The following is a 22,464-nucleotide window of genomic DNA, read 5'->3' as shown; positions in this document are numbered from 1 at the left end:
GCTTGGCAGGTTATTACCGTCGTTTCATTCGAGATTTTTCATCAATAGCGAAGCCTATTACACAGCTTACACAGAAGAATGCACCATTTATTTGGTCTGAGGCATGTGAAAGAAGTTTCGTTGAACTCAAGAAGAGATTGACTACAGCGCCGATTTTGAAAATCCCTACAGGTAATGGTGATTTTATTGTTTATTGTGATGCTTCTCACCAGGGTTTGGGATGTATTTTAATGCAAAAAGGACATGTTGTCGCTTATGCTTCTCGACAACTGAAACCACATGAAGTCAGGTATCCGATTCATGATCTTGAATTGGCTGCAATTGTCTTTGCATTGAAGATCTGGAGACATTACTTATATGGCAAGAAGTTTGAAATCTTCTCTGATCACAAAAGTCTGAAGTATCTGTTCTCACAATCTGAATTGAATATGAGACAACGACGATGGCTTGATTTGTTGAAGGATTTTGATTGTGAAATCAAATACTATCCGGGAAAATCTAATGCAGCATCGGATGCCCTAAGTAGAAAGGTATGTGCTTTATCCTTGTCTACGATAGGTGTATCTAATTTGATTGAAGATTGTTGTATTTCGGGGTATGTATTTGAGACAGATAGAAGCCAATGAGAGTGTATGCAATCAGTGCTGAGCCAGAGTTATTGATTCGTATCAAAGAAGCACAAAAAGCCGATCAGAATGTGCAGAAATCGATTGAAATGATTCGATCAGGACATCAGTCTGAGTACAAGGTTAGTGATGATGATATCTTGTATGTGAATGACCGAAGAGTTGTTCCCAATATTGCAGATTTGAGACAGAATATTTTGAAAGAATCCCATTGCAGTCGCTATAGTGTTCACCCTGGAGGCAGAAAGATGTACAACGACTTGAAGAGTCAGTACTGGTGGAAACAAATGAAGTCTGATGTGACTGAATTTGTATCTAAATTTTTGAATTGCCAACAGGTGAAAGCTGAAAGAAAGAAACCAGATGGCTTATTACAGAGTTTATCGATTCCTGAATGGAAATGGGACCACATTTCCATGGACTTTGTAACGAAGTTTCCACGATCATCTCGAGGATGCGATGCTATTTGGGTGATCATCGACAGATTGACAAAATCTGCGTGCTTTATTCCTTATCGAATGACTTATCGTCATGATCAAATGGCGGATCTCTATATTCGAGAAGTGGTAAGACTACATGGTGTGCCAAAGTCGATTGTATCTAATCGAGATCCGAGGTTTACTTCGCACTTTTGGCATAGTCTACAAGAAGCTCTAGGTACGCGCTTACATTTGAGTACTGCTTACAATCCTCAAACTGACGGTCAATCTGAACGAACTATTCAGACGCATGAGTATATGCTCAGAGCTGTAGTACTTGATTTTGGCGTTACATGGCAAAATTCTATACCACTCGTGAAATTTTCTTATAACAACAGTTATCAGATGAGTATAGAAATAGCACCATTTGAAGCATTATATGGGAAGAAGTGTCGATCGCCTTTGTATTGGGATGATGTTTCTGAGGTACCTGAGTTAGGGCCAGATATGATCAGACAGATGACTAAGAAAGTAAAATTGATACAGCAGAGAATGAGAACAGCGCAGCATAGACAGACGAGATATGCAAATGTACGACGACGGCCGTTATCTTTTGATCAGGGAGATAGTGTGTTTCTGAAGATTTCACCGTTCAGAGGCACCGTTCGATTTGGCAAACGAGGGAAATTATCTCCGAGGTATATTGAGCCGTATGAGATTCTCGAGAAGATAGACAATATAGCTTATCGACTCGCTCTTCCTATGTCTTTATCTGGGATACATGATGTCTTTCGTGTATCGATGTTAAGGAAGTATATATCTGATGCGTCTCATGTGATTCGATCTGATGAAGCTGAGTTGGATGATACTCTTTGCTACTTCGAGCGACCTATTCAGATTCTTGATAGGAAGACAAAGCAACTCCGAACGAAGACAATTCCATTGGTGAAGATTTAATGGAGTAGACACGGAGTTGAAGAAGCAACGTGGGAAGTCGAAGAAGATATGAAGCAACGATTTCCTTATCTATTTCACTGATGTGAGTTCTTATTCAGTTTTCAGTTATTCTTTATTCTTATGAGCATGCAGATTGCATATCTATACTGTTTATGAATTCGAGGACGAACTCATGTCTTAGTGGGGGAGAAATGTAAGGCCCGGGATTAATTAATATTAATCCAAATTTATTTAATTTTAATCCAAGTATATTTAATTTGGGGATATTTAGAGTTTTGATTTAAATTCTAATATTCTTAAATTATTTAGGATTGAAATTGAATTAAAATAAGGGCCGAGGACCAAATGGCAATTATTGAAGAGTTGAGGGACTAAAGTGCAATTTTTATTGAATGTTATCAGATTATTATGAAAGACTCAGCATGTGCACGTGTATTGTTGGTAGAAAATTCAGAAAATAAGAACAGAGGAGCGAGCTTCTTCTTTTCCTTTGCATTTGTGATTTTAAAATCCTTATATCTTTTGAACCGGTTGTCCGATTTCGATTCCGTAAATTGTTCTGGAATCCTTACGACGAGGGATTCGATTTAGTGTAAGTTTTTATATCTTTCAGCATGGTTTGAAGCTCAAAAGTTGACAGATATCAGATGTTGAGTTTTTGATCATGTTTATTGACGTATATGCGATTTTATCTCGAAACCGGTTTGAGAAGTTTGTATTGAATGCATCTAAACATGATTTACAACTTATGGTTGTTGATTATAGCTATTGAGATGAAGGTTTGAATGATATATCAGCTGGTTATTGATTTGAAATACATGTATAAGTTGGTTAGAAGTTAGAAATGGTTTCAGGATTACGTCGGTTACCGATTTTCAATCGCTACGCCATTTAATCGAGTTTTTGGACTGTTTTGATATTCGATAGCTAAGCTGAAACACTTATCTTGATGATGTGAATGTTATGGAATTTTATTCTTCCGTTTCAGTCGAGTTTGGAAGGCCAACGACTCGAGACAACGACTTTGAACCGAAGAAGTTGGATTGAGGTTTGAAATGAGTTTGATCGATGATCTTATGTTGTTTTCGACTCGATTTTGATATGATAGATTGAAATGAAGTTGATATATGTATTTTGGTTGTATCTTTTAGATTTGAAGAGTTCAGAATCAAGATAAACGAAGGTATAATGACGACATCGCGAAGTAGGGACTTTGAAACTCAAGACCGACTAATCTTGAGTTGGCCCGCAAAAACCACATACTTGTTTATGTTTTTGATTTGATTGTGATGTTGTCGATCCATCTCAGGTAGTTGATCTTTATATTCGAGTTGATATGATGCTATATTGAATTGATTCTATGCCAAGGTTGCTGTTAACCTTATTTGTGAGTCGGTTACGAACTCGTTAGATGGATATCCATGTCAAGATCAGTTATGAATCTTGATGGCTTTGAAGTTATGTGAATCAATTCGTATGTAAAGCATTTACGTACTCTATTTGTTGAGTCGAGTTTAAATAGAGTCAAGATGATTTATTTAACGCTTTCTATATGTTGGTTATACTGAGAATGTTTTCTCACCGGAGTTTATCCGGCTGTTGTCTTGTTTTGTATGTGTGCATGACAACAGATGGGGTAGGAGCTGGTCATCGACATCATTGACAGCTGGGAGAGAGTCTAGCACGTGAGGACTCGGGTTGTAGATGATGTCTTGAACTTTAGAAGCATGAAACTTTAGTCTAGTTGGTTTTGAATTACATGTATGAAACTTGAGATAGTTTATGTGGTTTATCGTTCTTTAGCGACTTGTTCGATGTAATAAAATGCATGTATAAATGCTTGTGACCTTGTTTATATGTATATGCATGTTTTGGAATTGATATATCATGTATTGGACCATGTTTTGATGATTTAAAATGGAAGGAATCGGATTGACAGCAAAATGAATTGCTGGTTTTGCTGGAAACAGAGGGCACGCTCGATCTTGTGAAAAGTCAAGATCGAGCGCGGCCATCAATTTTGCAAACAGAGAATTTTAGTTTTTGGCTCGCTCGATCTGCGGAAGTTGACGGATCGAGCGAGGCCAAATTGTGTTCCATCCGAGAGTTGAGCAATTGTGCTCGCTCGATCGGGTATTTTTCACCGATCGAGCGAGACACTGAATTTTAAAAAAAAAAATAATTTTACTTTGCTCTTGGTTTCTTTATTTGATGTTTAATGAATGTTAATTGTTTATTAATTGCCCTAAGATGAGATTGGCAACCCGAGGTCCCCACAATGATGAACAAAGTCGAGGCGAGAGAATCTCTGTATCCGCAAGACGAAATTGCCCGTTAACAGTGCTCAATGTTGGCGACAATCGTCTTTAAGATACAACGACTATTCAATCGAGATATAGCAGTACAACAAATATCTCGATCTTCGTCGAACTAAAAGATGTATCAACTTTTTCTTTTGTGAGAGAGAGGGAAGAATTCGCAGAGAAATCTGATAAATTACGTTATCATATGTTTCCAGATTATCCCTCTGCATTATAACAATCATATATATATATACTATGACTCCAAAAAATACGTTTTATGGCGTAAGGATGCAACCCATGACAGAAAAAGCCCAGAAATAGATGCAACTTTTTGGACTGTAGAGGGCGCGCTCAGTCGGTAATTTTTAACCGATCGAGTGCCTCACATTTTACCAACTTTCTGTTTCGCTCAAACGATGCTGCGCTCGGTTTGTAAATTTCCACCGATCGAGCGCCCAACTTTTGGCCAACCTACTGTTTCGCAGACGAGGGCTGCGCTCGGTCGGTAGTTTCTTACCGAACGGGCGCACTAACAAAAATAATAAAATATTATTTTTGAACCAAATTTTATCCAAAAAGAATAATTGATCATAAGACCTCGCCTCGCCCCGCCGTGCGCGCGCGTGTGTTTGTTGCATCGATTAGCGTCTTGCCCCTTTACAAAATATCCGGTGCTCTAAGTGCCCAATCCCATAATCCAAAGTTGGATTATATAAGGTGAACAATACATTGAACATGTTTCAATGTGGGACAACTTTTCATCCAATTTATTTCATCAATTCAAATTTTTGTATCAATTGGTACAAACTTTTTGGACAAGTATACAAGTCTTTTGGACAAGTAATTCAAGCCCATTTCATGCCATTTTCATCCAACAATTCATTCAACATTTTTTTTTCCAACAGTAATCAGTCATGGAAAAGCTCGACTTGGCAACATTTATTAATTACATGATTTTAACTTCTTGATTGATGTGATAATTAGCATAAGGAAACATGTCTTCGGGGATAGGAATGACAACGGGGTGGGTCTGAGGCGAGTCTGGCTAAACTCGAGACCCGCCACGCCTCCCTTTGGACTGGACTGGATCCGCCCCGCCCGCGAACCCGGTGGGTTTCGGGTTAAACCTGTTGGATCTGTCAAAAATTAAATAATTTTAAATTTATTAAATTAAAAAATATAAAATTAAAAAAAATAATTAAATTTAATTTTAAATATATATTGATAGTATTTAAAACAAAAAATATATTCTCACAAGTTAAAATTGATCAAATTATAATTAATTAATAATTATTAACCAAAAAAATATTATAATGATACATTTTTATACTAAATCTATCATAATAAAATAAATTGATTTCAATCCAATAATATTATACACTAAAATTACGGATAAAATATTTTTCAAAAAAAATAAAATTTATGGATAAAATATTAATTATTTAGTATAAAAATATGATTATATATTATTAATAATACATATATATTTTATATTTATATATATACATGTACATTTTAAATTTATTATATATACATATATACATGGCGGGGCGGATCCGGGCGGGTTTAATAAGTTAAATGAGTATTTTTTTTTAAAAAAAAATTAATCGATATCATAAAGTCGAACTACTAAACATCTCTAATTATTTATACGTAGAATATATAGTTCACATAAAAAAAAAAAGCATTTAACTAGTTCTACTTCTATCTAAGAAACTAATTAATTTATTTTTGTATGCAAACGTTGGGCCTTCAACTGATTGGGCCCAAATCCAATACATCGCACCCGTCCCAGCTCAGAAAAGCTCTGTTCCGATGCTCGGGTGTTGAACATGAGCTCGAAGACGACGACATGGCGCCGCCGTCGATTCCCCGTGCAGAGTCTTCTCCTCGTGATTGCATTATTCGCCACTCTGGGCGTTGTGATGCTCGGTATAAAGTCCGTTGATCCATCTTCCCCGCTTCCTGGTAACAATAACACCCTAGGAGTCTCTGAAAATGAGGATTACTCCCTGAATACGACGATGAATATTGCGAAACAAATTAACATTACAAAGAAATGCGCGACTGTTGAAGAAATGGGTGAGATCTTCGGCAGAGGATATGCGGAGGAAAGTCTTAGAGTGAGAGAAATCATTCAAGATCACTTCGCCCGAAATGGTACTCTCGTTTTCCCCAACTTTTACGCGTTTCTCGGTGGTAGTGGACATATTGAGTCCTGGAATTCGTTGCATAAATGATGTAGTTAACCAGTCGTCTTTTTCCCCACTTTGTTTTCTTGCAAGACACTAGGGTTTAGGTTTTCTGTTTTAGTTAGCCGTGAGTTGGAGATGACATTTCGATTGAAATTCGGAAATTAAGTGAATTGAGCTTTGTTTCTTAGGTTAATATTATTTGGTAGCAAATCACTCTGAATCCAATGAAAGCATAGATAGATTGAAGAAGTCCAAATGGTGATGGAGTTCTGTTGAGGGTAACCGTAAATGCCTTATATAGTTTGTTATCATAAATTTGGACTGATAACAGTAAGTCATATGCAGCGCTCTTGGATCGAACTGTGTGAGAGTTCTCCCGCAGAGCCATTAAAGGAAGTTAGTGTGTATTGCTAGAGTTCAAGATTAGTTGAGTAGTTAGTTAATCACTTAGTTCATTACTTGGCGTTATTATTATATTATATTTATTTATTAAATGTATCAGTGTTTGTTGATATTTGATAAATAACTAACTTCAAGCAACTAACTGAGTGATAAACTAACTAATCAACTAATCTTGAACAAGAAAAATTTGTTTTTCATCCATCAATCGATAATAGTGGCAAGCAATAATAGTGTACTGTGTACATCATTCTTTTTACGTACAAGCACTGGTATTTGATGAATAATTAACTCCAAGCAACTAACTAACAAATCTACTAACCTCGAACTATAATATAATCTTTTTTAGAAAAATTTGTTATTCATCGGTCAACCAATAGTAGTGTATTATGCATTGCAACTATTTGACTGTTATTTTTTCCTTGATTCCCTTAGTTGTTATTTCGTAGAGAAGATGATGATAAGTTGTGGGAAATATACTTTATACATCTGCTGAGCTATAACGACTGACAACGGTGCATTTACTATTTCTATGATTTTAAAAACAGTCTATTTCTTTGGTCGCTGATACGGACTTCTATTTTCATTGGGTGAATTAATGTTACCTGAATTGGTAATATTTGATTATTGTTGGAATAAGAAAACTCAAAAGATTCTGGTGATATGAAACTTATATTTATTCAGGTGCTTTAACAGTGAGAGAACTTCCTCAACACCAATTCTGCAAGCATGGTTTTGTTATTGGAAAGGCCTCAGAAGCCGGCTTGGGAAATGAAATGTACAAGATCTTAACTGCTGCTGCCGTTAGTGTGATGTTGAACAGATCACTGATAATTGGGCAAACCAGGCATATATTGGTTCTCCCTCAAGCCTTTCTGCCTTGGATTTTGGATATGTGCTTCTTCTTCGTTTTCTTCTTTTTCATTATTATTATTGACTGTAACCTTTTGTTTCTTGCTTGCAATTTTTAAACTCCAAGTAAATTTTATTTCCGGGAGGTGGATCTTGTTATGGCGGTGAATGGATTGGTTATTAAGATCTGTGAGATCTTTAGATTTATTGGGTATTCTTCCTTGTCTACCTATTTGAAAATCATAGGAAAAAAAAATAGAGGATTTTAAGAAGAGAACCTCACGATCGTTGATGATCAATATGAGGATAGTATTCAAGCTGTCATTTTTTATTCCATACCACTTCCTTATATACAACTACAAATGCACGTAACTTGATAAACAGAAATCTGCAAAATGAGATCCTACCACCTACCCTATCATTATCTCATGTTGGATAATGACTCAACAACTTTTATTTGGATGATAAGCAATCTGATAAAATAAATGTAGTCTTAACAATTGATAACTATCGCAGGATTCTAGCTGTCATGGAACATTAAAAACCTAGAGCCCTGAGAAATCACACTTTCTCATGCTCTGCATTTGTTGGGTCACGTTGGTGGCCCATGACATTACTGGCCCCTTGAGACTTTAGTTCGGCACTTCGGCCTCAAACATGGATGAGGGTATAACAACACGTTTATATCCTCCCTTTCCTCTAATGGTATTGCTTCTTGAATCCCTTCTGACCAAAATAGTTTCTTGCATTAATGCCTAGGCGTTTAAAGCTCTTCATAATTGTGACACAACCTGTTTATTCTTCCTTCTATATTTTCCAGTCCACTGTCTACCCAATTTTTTCACCCATGGTGGCTTAGGAGGATCAGCTGGCAATCTTCCCAGAGTGTCTTGCAATACAACCACCCCCAACCCCCCCAACCCAAAAAAAAAAAAATCTCCTTTCATAAAGATTGCAGGGCTGATGGCATCAGTCAAGTACTCTGGGTTTTAAGTTCCATTTCGATGGCTTTATCTTCTTGCAAGTCACCGTGAAAATGTTAACCTCTTTTTCACTTGTTAAGTGCTTGATTGTGCCGCCGATTGCTCAAACTGCGCTGGTAATCTTCCATGGTGCATGCTTGTTGCATTTGGAAATTTCTCCCTATCTATAGGGGGTCTAAAATGGAGGTTATGTTGCCTAAATCTTTCCATTGTGATCTGGGTAAATGCACAACCCTGCAACGCCTTCCAAGTGAAAGGAAGCCAATTAACCTTTTCTGCTTCCGGTGTTTGTTGATGCTAAAAATATTCTTTGCATTAGTATAGCCACTTTAATGGATAAGACTGCCCGTAGTCTAACTTGAGTGTTCAAGGACATATGAGTGGCCCTCACCTTCGTCTCATCCCTTGACATCCTGGCATCTGAAGTTTTGAGATCCTCTGTTGGTGCTTCCCCCATTTTGTCCAACTGTTGCTTCACTAGTTGATACATTTAGTTGCTTTGTACCTTCACATTTTTTTTTTGGTATGTGTTTATGAGAATTAGGTATGTGAAGCTAGAATCATGCGTCATCAATTTACAGGAAATTGAAGCCATTAATTGGTCTGGTCATGTGAAAGAATACGATGAAATTCCAGGGTTTATGATACATTTTTAAGTCTAGCGGCTCATGTTGATTAATTTAAACTAATTCATTATATCTTCTAAAATTTAGGGGTAAATACCCTTTCGGTGATTACATCTCTTATTCCAACCAAACCTTTACAATGAAAGAAGTAAAGCATCTGTGGAGAAAGAATCGCTGTCTGGCAAAGTATGGGAGACATCTTACAATGAGGATTGATGATTTTCAGAAACCGGCGTTGACAAATGTTCTCTGCAGTAATTGGAGGAAATGGCAAGAGCCAATCATATGGTACTGTAAAATATGCAGTAATTATCGGTAAATTGGCACATAATTATTAAATAATGTTCCATTAGGTTTCAAAATGCTACAGATGCTGTGGCTGCACAGTTTTTCTTAAAGAATGTACATCCTGAAATGAGGGAAGCAGCTTCTTATCTATTTGGGAAACCTGAAGATCTTCAACACAGGGCTAATGTGTTTGGAGAATTAATGAGGGTTTTAATCTTTCCTTCAAAAAACATTGAGCAGGCAGTAAATTGGGCTCTTAATGGCAGTCAGGACCCTGATATTGTACTGCACATGCGGATGATGATGAATAGGTAATGCAGCACAATAACTAAGGATGGAAATGATATTGTAAAATTAGCAAGTTGTCCACTTCTTCTTTCATGGTACATGGATCAAATAACTAACTTTTTCTATATTTATTAGTTAGAAAAAAAATTGAAGGATTTGTTTACGCTCACAAAGATGTATATGATTGGGTTTTCTTTATTCATGGAATAGAATTATGTTGCATGAGATTTCACATAACTTTTACCTATGCATTATCTTATGGCCTTTGGTAGAGACATGCTGGATTTTTTCCCTACTTTTTGCAGGTCAGTGAGAGCAATACAAGCAGCCTTGGACTGTGTGAAAAAAACTGTTCAGGATACTTCAATGATATCGAGACCTAAGTTGGTTTTGGTTACAGATACCCCTTCTCTGGTGAAAGACATTGTACCAATTTTAGAGGAATTTACAGAAGTAAGTATCCCTTCCTTTATTGCTATGACAAGCATATTCTTCTCAAATGCATGCTAATTTATTGCAATATTACAGTGAAGTAAAATCGCAATGAGGCCTGAATGTCGGTGTTCTTTCTTGCGATGAGACATTTTTTAGAAGGATATATGCTTCTCATGTTAGTGTGCATACTTTGGTTTCTAATCATCTTTAGGACATACTTGCACTTATGTCATGCTAATAATTATACACATTCCTGAACCTTGTTGAACTTTCCCTTTCAGGTTGTTCATTTCGATTACAAAAATTTCGAGTTAAATATTTCTGCCATCAATAACAAGTCAAACAGCTCAAATTTTAGAGTAAAGGACTGGGGCCCAGCACCCAGATGGGTAGCCTTTGTTGATTTTTTTCTGGCATCACGTGCTAAACATGCTGTAATTTCGGGAGCTCATCGACGGGTTGGGACAACCTATATTCAATTGATTGCAGCACTTGCAGCTGCTTGTAGACTAGGTAATTGCCTTTCATTTCGAATTCTGTCATTCAGATATATATTCTCATAATTAGTTTCTTCCTCTGCACCTGCCTGCAGATGAAAATAGTTCTAGCCATTCTGTCCTTAGATTCTTTAGCAGCTTCCAAGGTACTTTGCTTTCAGAGGGTTTGAAGAACCAGGTTGGATGGGGACATGTATGGAACAGATTTGCTGGTCCACTAAGCTGTCGCAGCCGCTCCAATCAATGCGCTTTAACACCTGTTCTTGCCCCTGCTTGGTGGGATGGACTTTGGCAGTCCCCTATTCCACGTGACATACGAAGGATGGAAGCATATGGCATCAAGCTCTCAGGGTTTGGAACATCTAATGACGACTACCTAAACCACTTTTGTCGCAGGAGGAAGACCCCGGTGGTTTCTGTCCCTCTTATTTGAGTTTGAGAGTACTTGGATTGTGTGTTGTACATTTGCCTATTCACTATTATGCTTCTCTACGACTCCGTCGCCCCTTGGCCATGCTGAATCCAAAACCAACACCACTCAGTTGCTTCTCAAAGGATCGTGTTTCTCCGCCGTGTAAGTCCCATTCTTCTCCAAGTCATGCACGGAACACGACTCGGTGCACCGAGGTATATCTTAATTAATTATGGGTTCGTGTGTACTTAGTTCTGTAATTATTTTTCAACAGTTATCGACTTTGTTCTATCATTATTTTCTATAGTCGGCCAGCTTGACATATAAATACGTTAGTTTTTTTTCTATAAATTTCTATTTTTGTCTGACTTGTTAAACTCATCAAGAAAAAAACTAAAATTGATAATCGCATAATACTACTGTGGTAAAATTAATGTTCTTACTCTTGAAAAAAAATGTTTTCGTATGTATTATGAAAATCTTCCATAATTTACCATTGCATGTATGATGATTGATTTTCCATTAAAAAAAAAACGACAAATGAAACGACCTTTAAAATGGTCCACACATTTTTTTTATACTTCAACGTGTGTATTTCTTTGCTTATTATGTAAGTTGGAGAAATAATGATGCTGAATGCAAGAGTAGCAAACTGTGATAAAACAAGTACTCATCTCAGTTCAGAAATCCTAAACGACATGCAATCATCGTATGCATATGATGCTCCAGAATTTTTGGATGAATATATAAATAGATAATTTAGACCACTTTAAACAATAACGTATGCATTTGATGCACCATATAAAGGTCAATGCAGAGGACAAACCTCCCAGTATTTATTCACTTCTTTCAAAAGAAGCAGCAATGATTCAGAGTGCGTGTTTGATTACTGAAGTAAAAAAAAAAAAAAAACATTTTTTTTAAAAAAAGAATATTGTTTTTCTTAAAAACTTAAGTGTTTGTTTACAGCAGCAGTTTTTATGAAAGCTCTTATTTAAGTACAAATAACTGATTTTTTAAAAATCTGAAATTTTGGCTGTGGCTTCTGTTTTTGTTTTAAAAAAAAATCATTTTTTTAACATTTATCCAAACGTTAAAACCGCTTGTGTTTTTTTTTTAGCAAAAACATTTTAGAAAACTGAACTTATTTAAGTGTTTTTTTTAAGCCAATGACTTTTGTATCCAAACTATGAATAAAGTATAAAATCGCATTTGAAAAAGAGCGGTGGCGTAAAATCGTATAATGATTCCAAATTTATTGGCTTATAATGCAGATTTGGAATAGATTATCCATGCTTCATACATGGACGTTAAAATCACAATATGCTATTCATTAATGAGGATCCTAAATTATCGGGGATAATGGCAGATTGCAGGAGAATAAACTAATGGTAATTAACAGTGAATGAAAAACTGAAGTATTCCTCGTTTATCATTACAAGTTCATGAATCTAGAATAGAAATTCTTATTTATCATTACAAGTTCATTTATGCAGAAAGATACAAACAAATTTATTGCAATTATAATCGTACAAGTAGAGTTAATTGAAAAAAATAAAGTAGAGTCAATTGATGGTAAAACATTATCCAAATAAAAGTACAATCTTGTCATGCCCTGTGTTGGACACTGAATGCAACACTTCCTTTTTCTAATGTCAACTGGGTCTATCTTTCTTGTTCAACAAATGTATCAAGCAAAGTTTTGACACTTAACTGAAAATACATCGGTAGTAAACATTTCTATGATCAGTGCTCCCACACAAATTACTGTAATTTAACTATCGGATACCATTGCCAAGGATGCATTCGTCTAGTGGTAAGGATCGAATCGATACCATCTATCCACATAAGAATACTATGCTTGGTATAAATCTTAAACATGACTGTCCACCATTTGGAAATAGTGAACTTTTTCTTCAGAGACCAATGAACATTTCTTAAATAGTTCTTACTCCAATGAGCCAAATCAGCCTATCTAATTTTTAAACCTAAAGAGCTATTCTTAGGCTCTGTTTGGCAGAGATTTTAGAAAGCACTTCTTAGTTTTTCGTACACAAAATTTTGAAATTTTGTGAAGAACTTTTTCCAATCGAATGATGCCATTGGTTCAAAAATTCCATAGACAAGAGGATATGCAGAGGTATTTAAGATACATTCATCCATAGATTAAACATGCCAACAATTTCACAACACTTAAGCATGAAGCAGTATTTTCACTTTGTTCTGCCAAAATCCTCATTTTACCTGAAGAACAAACAAGCTCAAATATATATGTACTGCAGAGGACTAAGAATATCCAGTTTCAATTCAAAATTTAAGAAACTCTCTGACTCTGAATTTGAAAATTTGAATAATAAGTTATAAGTTTATACAAAGTTGAAGCATGATTAGCTTTTCCCACAAATTCATCGTTTCTTCCGTTAATCATATCCTACCTCAGGGGCCGCCATGTTGTGCCGTCTAAAATCCATTTCCACTGGCTTCTGCAATCTCTACCCCAGCAACAAGCAGTTTCTTCCTCAGCTTCTCCCATGTCAACGTAGCCAAGTCGGTGATGTCACAACAAACAGGATGAATTCTTATAAACCTTAGAAGTATGAGTAGAGATTGTATGATGATGATTCCTATTGATGTAGTTCTATAAGGATATAACCCCAAAATCTATTGGAGACACCATTTCAAAAAATAAAAAGTAGATAGATCATAATTGATGGTGGCAAAATGAGTCTCAACGACAGGTTAACTAGACAGCCAAGAATGTACCATCTCAATAATATACCTCTGAATCAAAGCTTTCCAGTGCAGAATAAATTTATATGAATTACACTCAATAAATTCTAGCTTCTCCTATTCAAGTGACACCAGTACTAATCCTCTGAAAATAATGAATAGCAGCGATGACGCAGGGTCCCTATCAGAAAAACAAGATGAAACACTCAACCACTTGATGTCCAAATATCATTAAGCAACAGGTATGAGGACCAATGCACAACACTAGAAGATCATAGACAAATAACAAACCATATAATTCACTACGAGTTTCAAAACTCGACCAACAAATAAAAGAAATTAATCCACTACAAAGCTACTATAAATGTATCATCAGAGATCAATATAAAGTGTATGTTTTAGGAATCCATTGTATCTTTAAATAACCACATGCTCTGTCATAAATTATTCCAGAGAATGAGTAGCGATTTATAAAGAAAGCAAAATTAAACACTCAGCCATGCTAAAGCCTTCACGGAGTGCCAACTTCGGCTGGCGTTTTTGCCACAATTGACAAAGCATGTAATCCACCCTGTAACTCTTCTTGCAACAAGTTGTAAATCAATCTGTGTCTCTTAACCAAACTTTTCCCTTCAAATTCTTCAGAAACCACTTTTACATTGAAATGTGTCTCAGCATCACTTCCTCGAAACCCTGAATGCCCGGCATGCTGATAAGATATATCCTCAACTTCCAATTCTAAGGGCCGAAGCTCTTTCTCCAGCATCTCTTTAATCCGCATCCCTCTACTGCCCAACAAACTTCCATAGTCTGAGTCCTTGTTAATACCAGTAAAAGTTTCACTAGATTCCGATCCATCATCTCTGGCACCATCACTTGATTCCAAGTTTGAATTTTCAACCGGTCCTTTTCCAAATTCTTCACCGCTTGAATTTCCAGCCTTTTCAGCTTCATTTCCAGCATTTTCAGCTTCAAAATACAGCTGCAAAGCCTTCTTTTGCATCAGTTTCAACATATTCAAGAACCCATTATTCCGAGAAGGAGTTAAACTCTGCTGCAACCCCAAAAGCACCACAAAATCAGGTGACACCCTCACAATTTCATCCACGGGCCTGCCCGATAGACCTTGAACTAGCAGGGCAGCGAGCCCTTTAGTGAGTTCTGAATCAGAATCGGCCTCAAAGATAACATTTTTATCACTATCAAGGTATGCTCTGACCCACACCTGAGAAACACAACCTTGCACTTTGTTATCACTTGTTTTATACTGAGATTCCAAAGGGTTCAAGTTTCTTCCATAGAATAACAACTGTGCATACTTGGCCTTGGGTTCTTGAACTCCCCGGAAAAGATTGACAATTTCCTGTAGCTTAGGTGGCAGCTCTTCCACGGGTTGAAGAGAAACCGAAGGCGAAGGAGATGATGACTTGGGTATTTTGGTAGGTATTGGTTGTATAGTGATGGGATTAAAGAAGAACAAATTATGGGGTGGTGACGATAACAAAGATGAGGCTTTTATTGTATTAGAAATTTGGGTGTTTGAGCGGTGGAAGAGGGGGGAGTATGGGATTCTGCTGAAAATTGACATTTCAGATTTCTGATACTTTGAATGCGCAGGTAATTTTCTTGGACTGTGATTTGCAATGAGGGTTTGAAGAAGGCCAGTTTTAATTTGCAAGTGAAGGGGTATTTTCATCCGTTGTTGCCAAATAGCGACTTTGAAACCGCCATCGTTCTTGCTTGTTTCTCTCGGTTCTCTCCCCTGTTGCGGATGCTATGTCGATTCAAGTGAAGGGGTTTTTTTCGGAAAAATCGGGAAAATATGTCTGTTATTGATGATTTCAAGAGGGCATTTATTCCAAACAGATATGAAAGAAAAATATATCTTGGTGTACAAAACATAAAATCTTTCTATTAATTTTTAATTAAATTTCATTTGATATGTTTTGTCTTTATAAACCTCTTTATTATCCTTATTTAATTATTATCTTCTATTTAAGTTCATAATTGATATCTATGATTTGTTTCCATATTCAAGGACTCTATTAAGAATAAACAAAATCATCTACTTTTTAAAAAAAGATTGAAGAGTGAATGAATAGAGAGAACAACATGATTTGATATAGAACTATTCTGAAGACCAAGCCTTCAAAGATCCATAGCTCCGGTTGAAGAATTCTAGCCGTTGTTCGGTGTTGCTGGTGGTGTTTTGCACAACATCGGAATACAACACCATGAACACTGCTTAACAAAGTCCCTTCGAGCTTCTTGCTTGCGGCCTTGGTTCTCCTACTCCACTATTTGGTTTTTTATACTTGTTTTATAGTTGTTACGATGTGATTTTCATATCTCAATTGTTAGATATATTTGATTTTTCTTTTACACTTCCTAATTTTCGTTTTCAATCTAAGATTGAGTTTAGAGTGTTGTTTGGATTTTTCTACTTGTTGAGAATCTGAATTTTATAAGAATTACTTGGATTGACTTTTGTAATGGGATATTACTTTATTCTAGTAATTGTTTTTTGCCTTGAAGCATCGCACAAATGCAAACACTTGTGCACAGTTATTTGTGTGTTAAATGTTTTTTTAATTTATTTTACTTTAATGATTATTTTTGCTGCTTAATTATTTGTCCTTAATTGTTTTTATTCAAACATATTAAGTTTTCGTTGATCTTTTTCTGATGTTACCAACATCATAGGACAACATCAGTGCATTAAATTTTTTAATATGTCTATTATCAAGTTGTCGATACCGTTTATTTGGTATCAGAGACTTCTCTTGACGATACTAAGAGTCGATTCTAGTTTTCTTATTGACAGAAACATTATGGATACATCGCTAGCTTATTCATATTTGAAAGCGCCTATCTGAGATGGAACAAATTACCCTCTATGGAAGTTAAAATTTTGAATTTACATTAAGTCCATCGAAGAAAGAGCCTGGCAGATTATACTCAATGACTGGACACCTCCAAAAATCATAGATGATGATGGTGATGGTGATGGTGATGGTAAAGACTAGCCAGAAACCACTTGTACTGTTAAGGAAGTTCAAATATCGAATTTCAATGCTAAAGATCTAATGCTATTTTTTCAACTGTGGATGTGAGGATGTTCAGACTTATCTCAACCAATGTGTCTGCCAAGGAACCCTGGGAAGCTCTACAAGAACATTGTGAAGGTTTTGAGAGTGTCAAATGCTCTAAGATGAGGTTACTGACCAATAATTTTGAGAGTATGAGAATGGAAGAATCTGAATCCATCTCATCTTATGACCAGCGTATTCGTTATCTTTCTAATGAAGCCTTATGTTTGGGGGGTCCAATATCAACTGAAAGGCTTGTCAGCAAAGTTCTCCGATCACTGCATGGGCGATTTAATGGGAAATTTTGTGCCTTGGAGGAAGCCAGAGACACCACTAAACTTGGATTAGCTGAATTTATAAGTGCTCTACAAGTGTGCGAGATGAACTTAGAGTCACAGAAGAAATATAAAGGGAAAATCATTTCTTTCCAAGTGTCGAATGACTCCTATAAGGATCTACTCCAAATTACACAAGAAGTCAATGAATCAGATCTTTGTAAAGAGTCTATATCTCTGATCACGAAGAAATTTGGTAATTACTTGAAAAATATCAGAGATACAAAAGAAGGTGAACATAAATCCAAGCGGATGTCACTACCTATGTAACACCCGGTATTTTTAATATGTAAATCCGCATGCATAATTAGAGAATTTAATTATTTAAAATTTTAGATTTATGTAAATTATTTGTGCATGATTTAATTTATTTTTAAGCATTTAACCCATAATTAGTGATTTTATGATTTTTAGTATTTAAATTATTTTATCGCGTAGACGGGACCGTGGACGGACGAGATGACAACTTTCTATCCAATTTATTTCATGAGCCTTTTAAGAGCCCAAAAATATTATTTTGAGTTTTATTTCCTCAAAATTTTTAGTATTTAATTTTATATAATTTTAGAAGTCCGTTTTTATTCAAAATAAGCCAAAATAATGACTTTTTATTATCTTTAAAATTCCCTTAATTTTATATTTCGGGATTTTATTAAAGTTATCAGATTTTAAATATTATTTAGAGTTTTTTTTAGTTATATATATTATATATTTAATATCCTTAATAATATTTGTAATTATCCTAAAATCTATTTTAATTAAAAACTTAAACCTAGACTAATCTAACCTACCCAACCCCACACACACACGCCTCCACTCACTCAGCCGACACCTCCCTTGTTCTTCATCATCTTCTTCGGCTAGCACCAGCAAGGAAATCCATAGCCTAGTTTTGAAGCTTCAAAGTTTGTCGTCGTCGTCGTCCCGGATTCGCCACCGCCTATTCCTTCCATTGTTTTTATCGGTGAAAGGCATGTTTCCTTTCGATTTTTATGTCATATAAGTTGTTATAGTGTGTGTAATGTTATGCATTGAAAATTTGTAAGTTTTTTTTTTTTTCAGAAAATGGTTTGAGTTTCGATGAAGGCGCACGGTTTTGTTGGATTCTTGGTTCATACTCACGTTTTCTTAGCCATGGTTGCATCTAACTGCTGGTCAGAAGTTCAGATGGTTGTGAGGGTAGCCTGGACTCGAATGGCTCGAGTGGTTCGAGCCAAACGAGCCCAGGAAAACCAGAAGGTTCGATCGGCCTCCTGTAGCGCGCAGTTTAGGGTTCGCGGAGAGGGCTCGAGTTTGGCTAGGGACTGGGCTGCATGGCTCAGGTTCAGGGGTCAGGTTAGGACCGCCCAGATGTGGGCTACGTCTGGGCGGCGGCGCTTCGGCCAGGGGCGGCCGGAGCAGGCCGGCAGCAGCCATGGAATGGCTGCTGCCCGCGGTCGAGAAGCATGGGGAAGGGGGCGACGGGTTTAGGTGTTAGGGTTGGTTCCGGGTCGGGTCTATGGCCTGTGTCGGGTCAGTAGTGTGGTGGGTCGGGTTAAGTTGGTCCGGGTCCGGGTTAGGTGGGCCGGACTCGAGTCTTTTTAATATTAAAGTATTTTATGATTTAATTGGTTTTGGGCCAATTAATTTGAAATAAAATGATTTGGGTTCCATTTAATTAATTGGGTTGAATTTAATTATTTTTGGGCTTATTTAATTTAACTAAGTGAGTCCACTAATTTTCATGGGCTTTAGAGCCCATGGAAGTTATTGGGCCAGTATTTGGGCGTTTGGGCCCATTGGGCCAGAATAGGTTGTTATTGGGCCAGGAATGTCTTAATGGGCTTTAATTAATTAATTGGGCTTAGAATAATCATTATTGGGCTTAAGTATGTTAATGGGCCAGTCTCAGTGTTAGTGGGCCAGATTTTAAGAAAATGGGCTTGAGTGTTAGGGCCAGCAGTTCAGCACAAATCATGAGAAATTGCATGTGTCCTAAATATATATTTAATTATTTTATGCATGAATGTTATTTTAATATTTATATGTTAGTATAAAAATTAAATTAAATATATATGAAGGACACATATTTTATTTAAGTACATGCATTCATGAAATAATTTTTATGCATGATTTAATGTTTAAGGTTCAGCAAAAGAAAAATAATTTTTATGTTGGAAGTTGAAGTAGTGTGACAATTTGAGGGGGATTCGTCCCCATATGTGAACTATTGAAGGGCAGTTTACTGCCAATTTAAGAGGTGATTCATCACCGCCACGTACGTTGGTTTCCACGCTGATCAGTATTTAATGTATGATTTAAGGTTACACTATGGATACAACCATGCGATATTAGAAAATAATTTTCTCAACAATGTTTATGTATTATGTATGATTATGATATTTAAGTTAATTTAAGTTATGTTATGTCATGATATTTTTTTAAGCATGCTCATTCATGTATATGTTATGTATTAGTATTAAAGTGATTTAAATTATTTTAAACCTTTGTTATGTTAGCATGTTGGGCCTCTAGGCTCACTACACTGGTATAGTGCAGGTGAGTACGTAGAGGAGGATGTGGTACCCACCGGCGGCGAGGACATATGAGCGGACATGCAGTGACCCCGTGACCGTGATAGTGGACTGAGTCATTACGCATGTTTTTGAATATTTTAGCATGATATACATTTTTAATTATTTTCAGTGGTTGAGAATTGGGATATTTTATCTAAATATTTTCAGTGCATGCAGATTTTAATTATTTTACTTATGACAGTATTTTATTAAATGTTTGACTCAGATATTTAAATTTATTTAAGGTGGCATTTTATTTAATTTATTTATTTATTTTTAAATCTATTTATTCTGTGCATATATGTATGGGCATGTATGTACATATTTTTATTTAGTAAGTAAATAAAAAAAAATTTCCACATATTTATTTATTATTTAGAGAGTTAGGGTCGTTTCAGTTGGTATCAAAGCACGGTCCTTGGAGGGGTCATTACTGCTATGCGAGCTCAAAAATCCACGCTACCGATCTGTAAGTTTTAAGTGTTTATAGCATGATTTACTTTTAAGAATTTAAGTTAGCATTAATTTTAAAACACTTAGTTATGCATGATGATTTACGTAAAGAAATATGTGGTGGAGCAGAATGCCTCCCAGACCGATGAACAGACGTGGAGAATCTCCACCTCCACCTCCACCTCCGCAGAACCCTCTTGCAGCATTGGAGCAGGCCAATGAGAATATGATGGCAGGGATTACTGCTCTGTTAGAGCAGCAGGCTACACGTCCTAGACTGTCCCATGAGGAGGACGTAGCAGAACGGTTCCAGAAGAAAGGACCCAAGGAGTTTTCTGGTACCACCGATCCTTTGGTGGCTGAGGGGTGGATTCGCTCTTTGGAGTCCATCTTTGCTTATATGGGGATCACAGATGCCGACAGGATGAACTGTGCGACGTATATGTTGAGGGGAGACACAGCTCTTTGGTGGGAGGGTACTGCTAGGGGAGTACACCTTCCTACACTGTCTTGGGCGGAGTTTAGGCGTATCTTCTACGCCAAGTATTTCACGGAGGATGTGAGGAGTCGCATGATCCGGGAGTTTATGAGTCTCCGTCAGGGGGACAAGTCAGTGGTTGAGTATGTGAGACAGTTCGAGAGGGGCTGTCGCTTTGTGCCTCTGATTTCAGACAGTCCACCGGAGAAGTTGAGGCAGTTTGTGGAGGGACTGAAGGCGGATATCAAGCATGACATTCGCATGGCAGACGTCCTTACTTATGAGACTGCAGTCAGTAGAGCCTTGCGTTCCGAGGAGGGCAGGAGAGAGATCCAGAGGGAGCAGCAGGGTAAGAGGCAGTTTCAGTTTGGGTATCAGCGACCACCTTCACAGCTTCCTGCGAAGAAGCAGTTTACTGGGCCGGCTAAGGGCCCGAATCCGCAGCAAAGGCCACAGCAGCCGAGGGGCGGGGCCCCTAATGCTGTAGGTTTTCCTACTTGCCCAAAGTGTCAGAAGATGCATTCGGGACTTTGTCTGTTGGGAGCAGGAGTTTGTTTTCACTGTAGGGAACTAGGGCACCAGATAGCTAATTGCCCGAGGAAGAAGAACACTGCTGGTAGAGTGTTCATCATGCAGGCAGAGGAGGCAGACCCAGACACCTCCTTGATCACTGGTATATCTTACCTCTAGTATTTTATAATTTTTCCTTTGGTTAAGAATTTCGTGTTTCTTGTGGAATTGTTGTTATTTGGGTTACCTATCTGCATGTTAGAATAAGAAGCATGTTTTACTTGTGATTAAAATTAAGGGTTATTAGTGACTCGTTGGGGGAAAGTTTAGTAGTGGTATGAAATTGTTGGGATTCTTCTGCGTGCAGGGAGAATTCTAGTTGGAGGCAACTCCACGTTTGCGTTGCTAGATTCAGGGGCTACACATTCGTTTATCTCCCTGGATTTTATCAGACGGATAGGCATCACACCTGAGATTGTTGACAGTGGGTATGATGTCTCTATGCTGTCAGGGCAGATTATTACTACCTCTAGTGTCATTCGAGAACTGGAGTTGGAGCTTCAGGGACACTCCATTCGAGCAGATGTGGTGGTTTTGCCGTTGAGTGGTTTTGATTTGATTTTGGGTATGGACTGGTTGACAGTCAATGGAGCTTCGATTGACTTTCGTCGGAGATCAGTGTCAGTGAAACCATCAGAAGGCGACCCGTTTACCTTCCATGCATCTCAGAGCAGTGATATTCCTCAGGTGATATCTCTTATTCAGGCGAGGAAGTTGTTGAGACGGGGTTGCCAGGGTTTTCTAGCAAGTATTGTCACGGCCTCAGAACCATCTAGCAGATCATTATCAGAGATAGAGGTGGTTCGTGACTTTCCGGATGTCTTTCCGGAGGATGTTGCAGGAATTCCACCAGTGAGAGATGTGGAGTTTAGCATCGATTTAGTGCCAGACACCGCCATGCCTATCTCTAAGACACCGTACAGACTTGCTCCTACCGAGATGAAAGAGTTGAAGGAGCAGATTCAGGAGTTATT

At 37.2% G+C, this 22,464-nt stretch overlaps 2 protein-coding genes across 2 annotated transcripts; one reads left to right on the top strand and one right to left on the bottom strand.

Moving 5' to 3' along the window:
- The first annotated feature begins 6,070 nt into the window (after positions 1 to 6,070).
- LOC140864426 (uncharacterized) lies at positions 6,071 to 11,637 on the top strand. The gene is made up of 7 exons (XM_073268604.1): positions 6,071 to 6,465; positions 7,584 to 7,746; positions 9,448 to 9,648; positions 9,714 to 9,959; positions 10,242 to 10,389; positions 10,653 to 10,884; positions 10,964 to 11,637. Exons 1-7 carry the CDS (start codon positions 6,138 to 6,140, stop codon positions 11,299 to 11,301), a joined length of 1,656 nt encoding a protein of 551 aa, XP_073124705.1. The 5' UTR covers positions 6,071 to 6,137; the 3' UTR covers positions 11,302 to 11,637.
- A 2,752-nt stretch (positions 11,638 to 14,389) lies between these two features.
- Positions 14,390 to 15,863, bottom strand: LOC140864853 (sufE-like protein 1, chloroplastic/mitochondrial). Its single transcript, XM_073269237.1, has one exon. It carries the CDS (start codon positions 15,704 to 15,706, stop codon positions 14,522 to 14,524), a length of 1,185 nt encoding a protein of 394 aa, XP_073125338.1. The 5' UTR covers positions 15,707 to 15,863; the 3' UTR covers positions 14,390 to 14,521.
- Positions 15,864 to 22,464: the final 6,601 nt, after the last annotated feature.

Source organism: Henckelia pumila, chromosome 4 (assembly GCF_033568475.1).
Source record: "Henckelia pumila isolate YLH828 chromosome 4, ASM3356847v2, whole genome shotgun sequence".
Taxonomy (NCBI): Eukaryota; Viridiplantae; Streptophyta; class Magnoliopsida; order Lamiales; family Gesneriaceae; genus Henckelia; species Henckelia pumila.
Note: the sequence above shows the minus strand (reverse complement) of the source record. Positions and strands in the feature narration are given on the sequence as shown.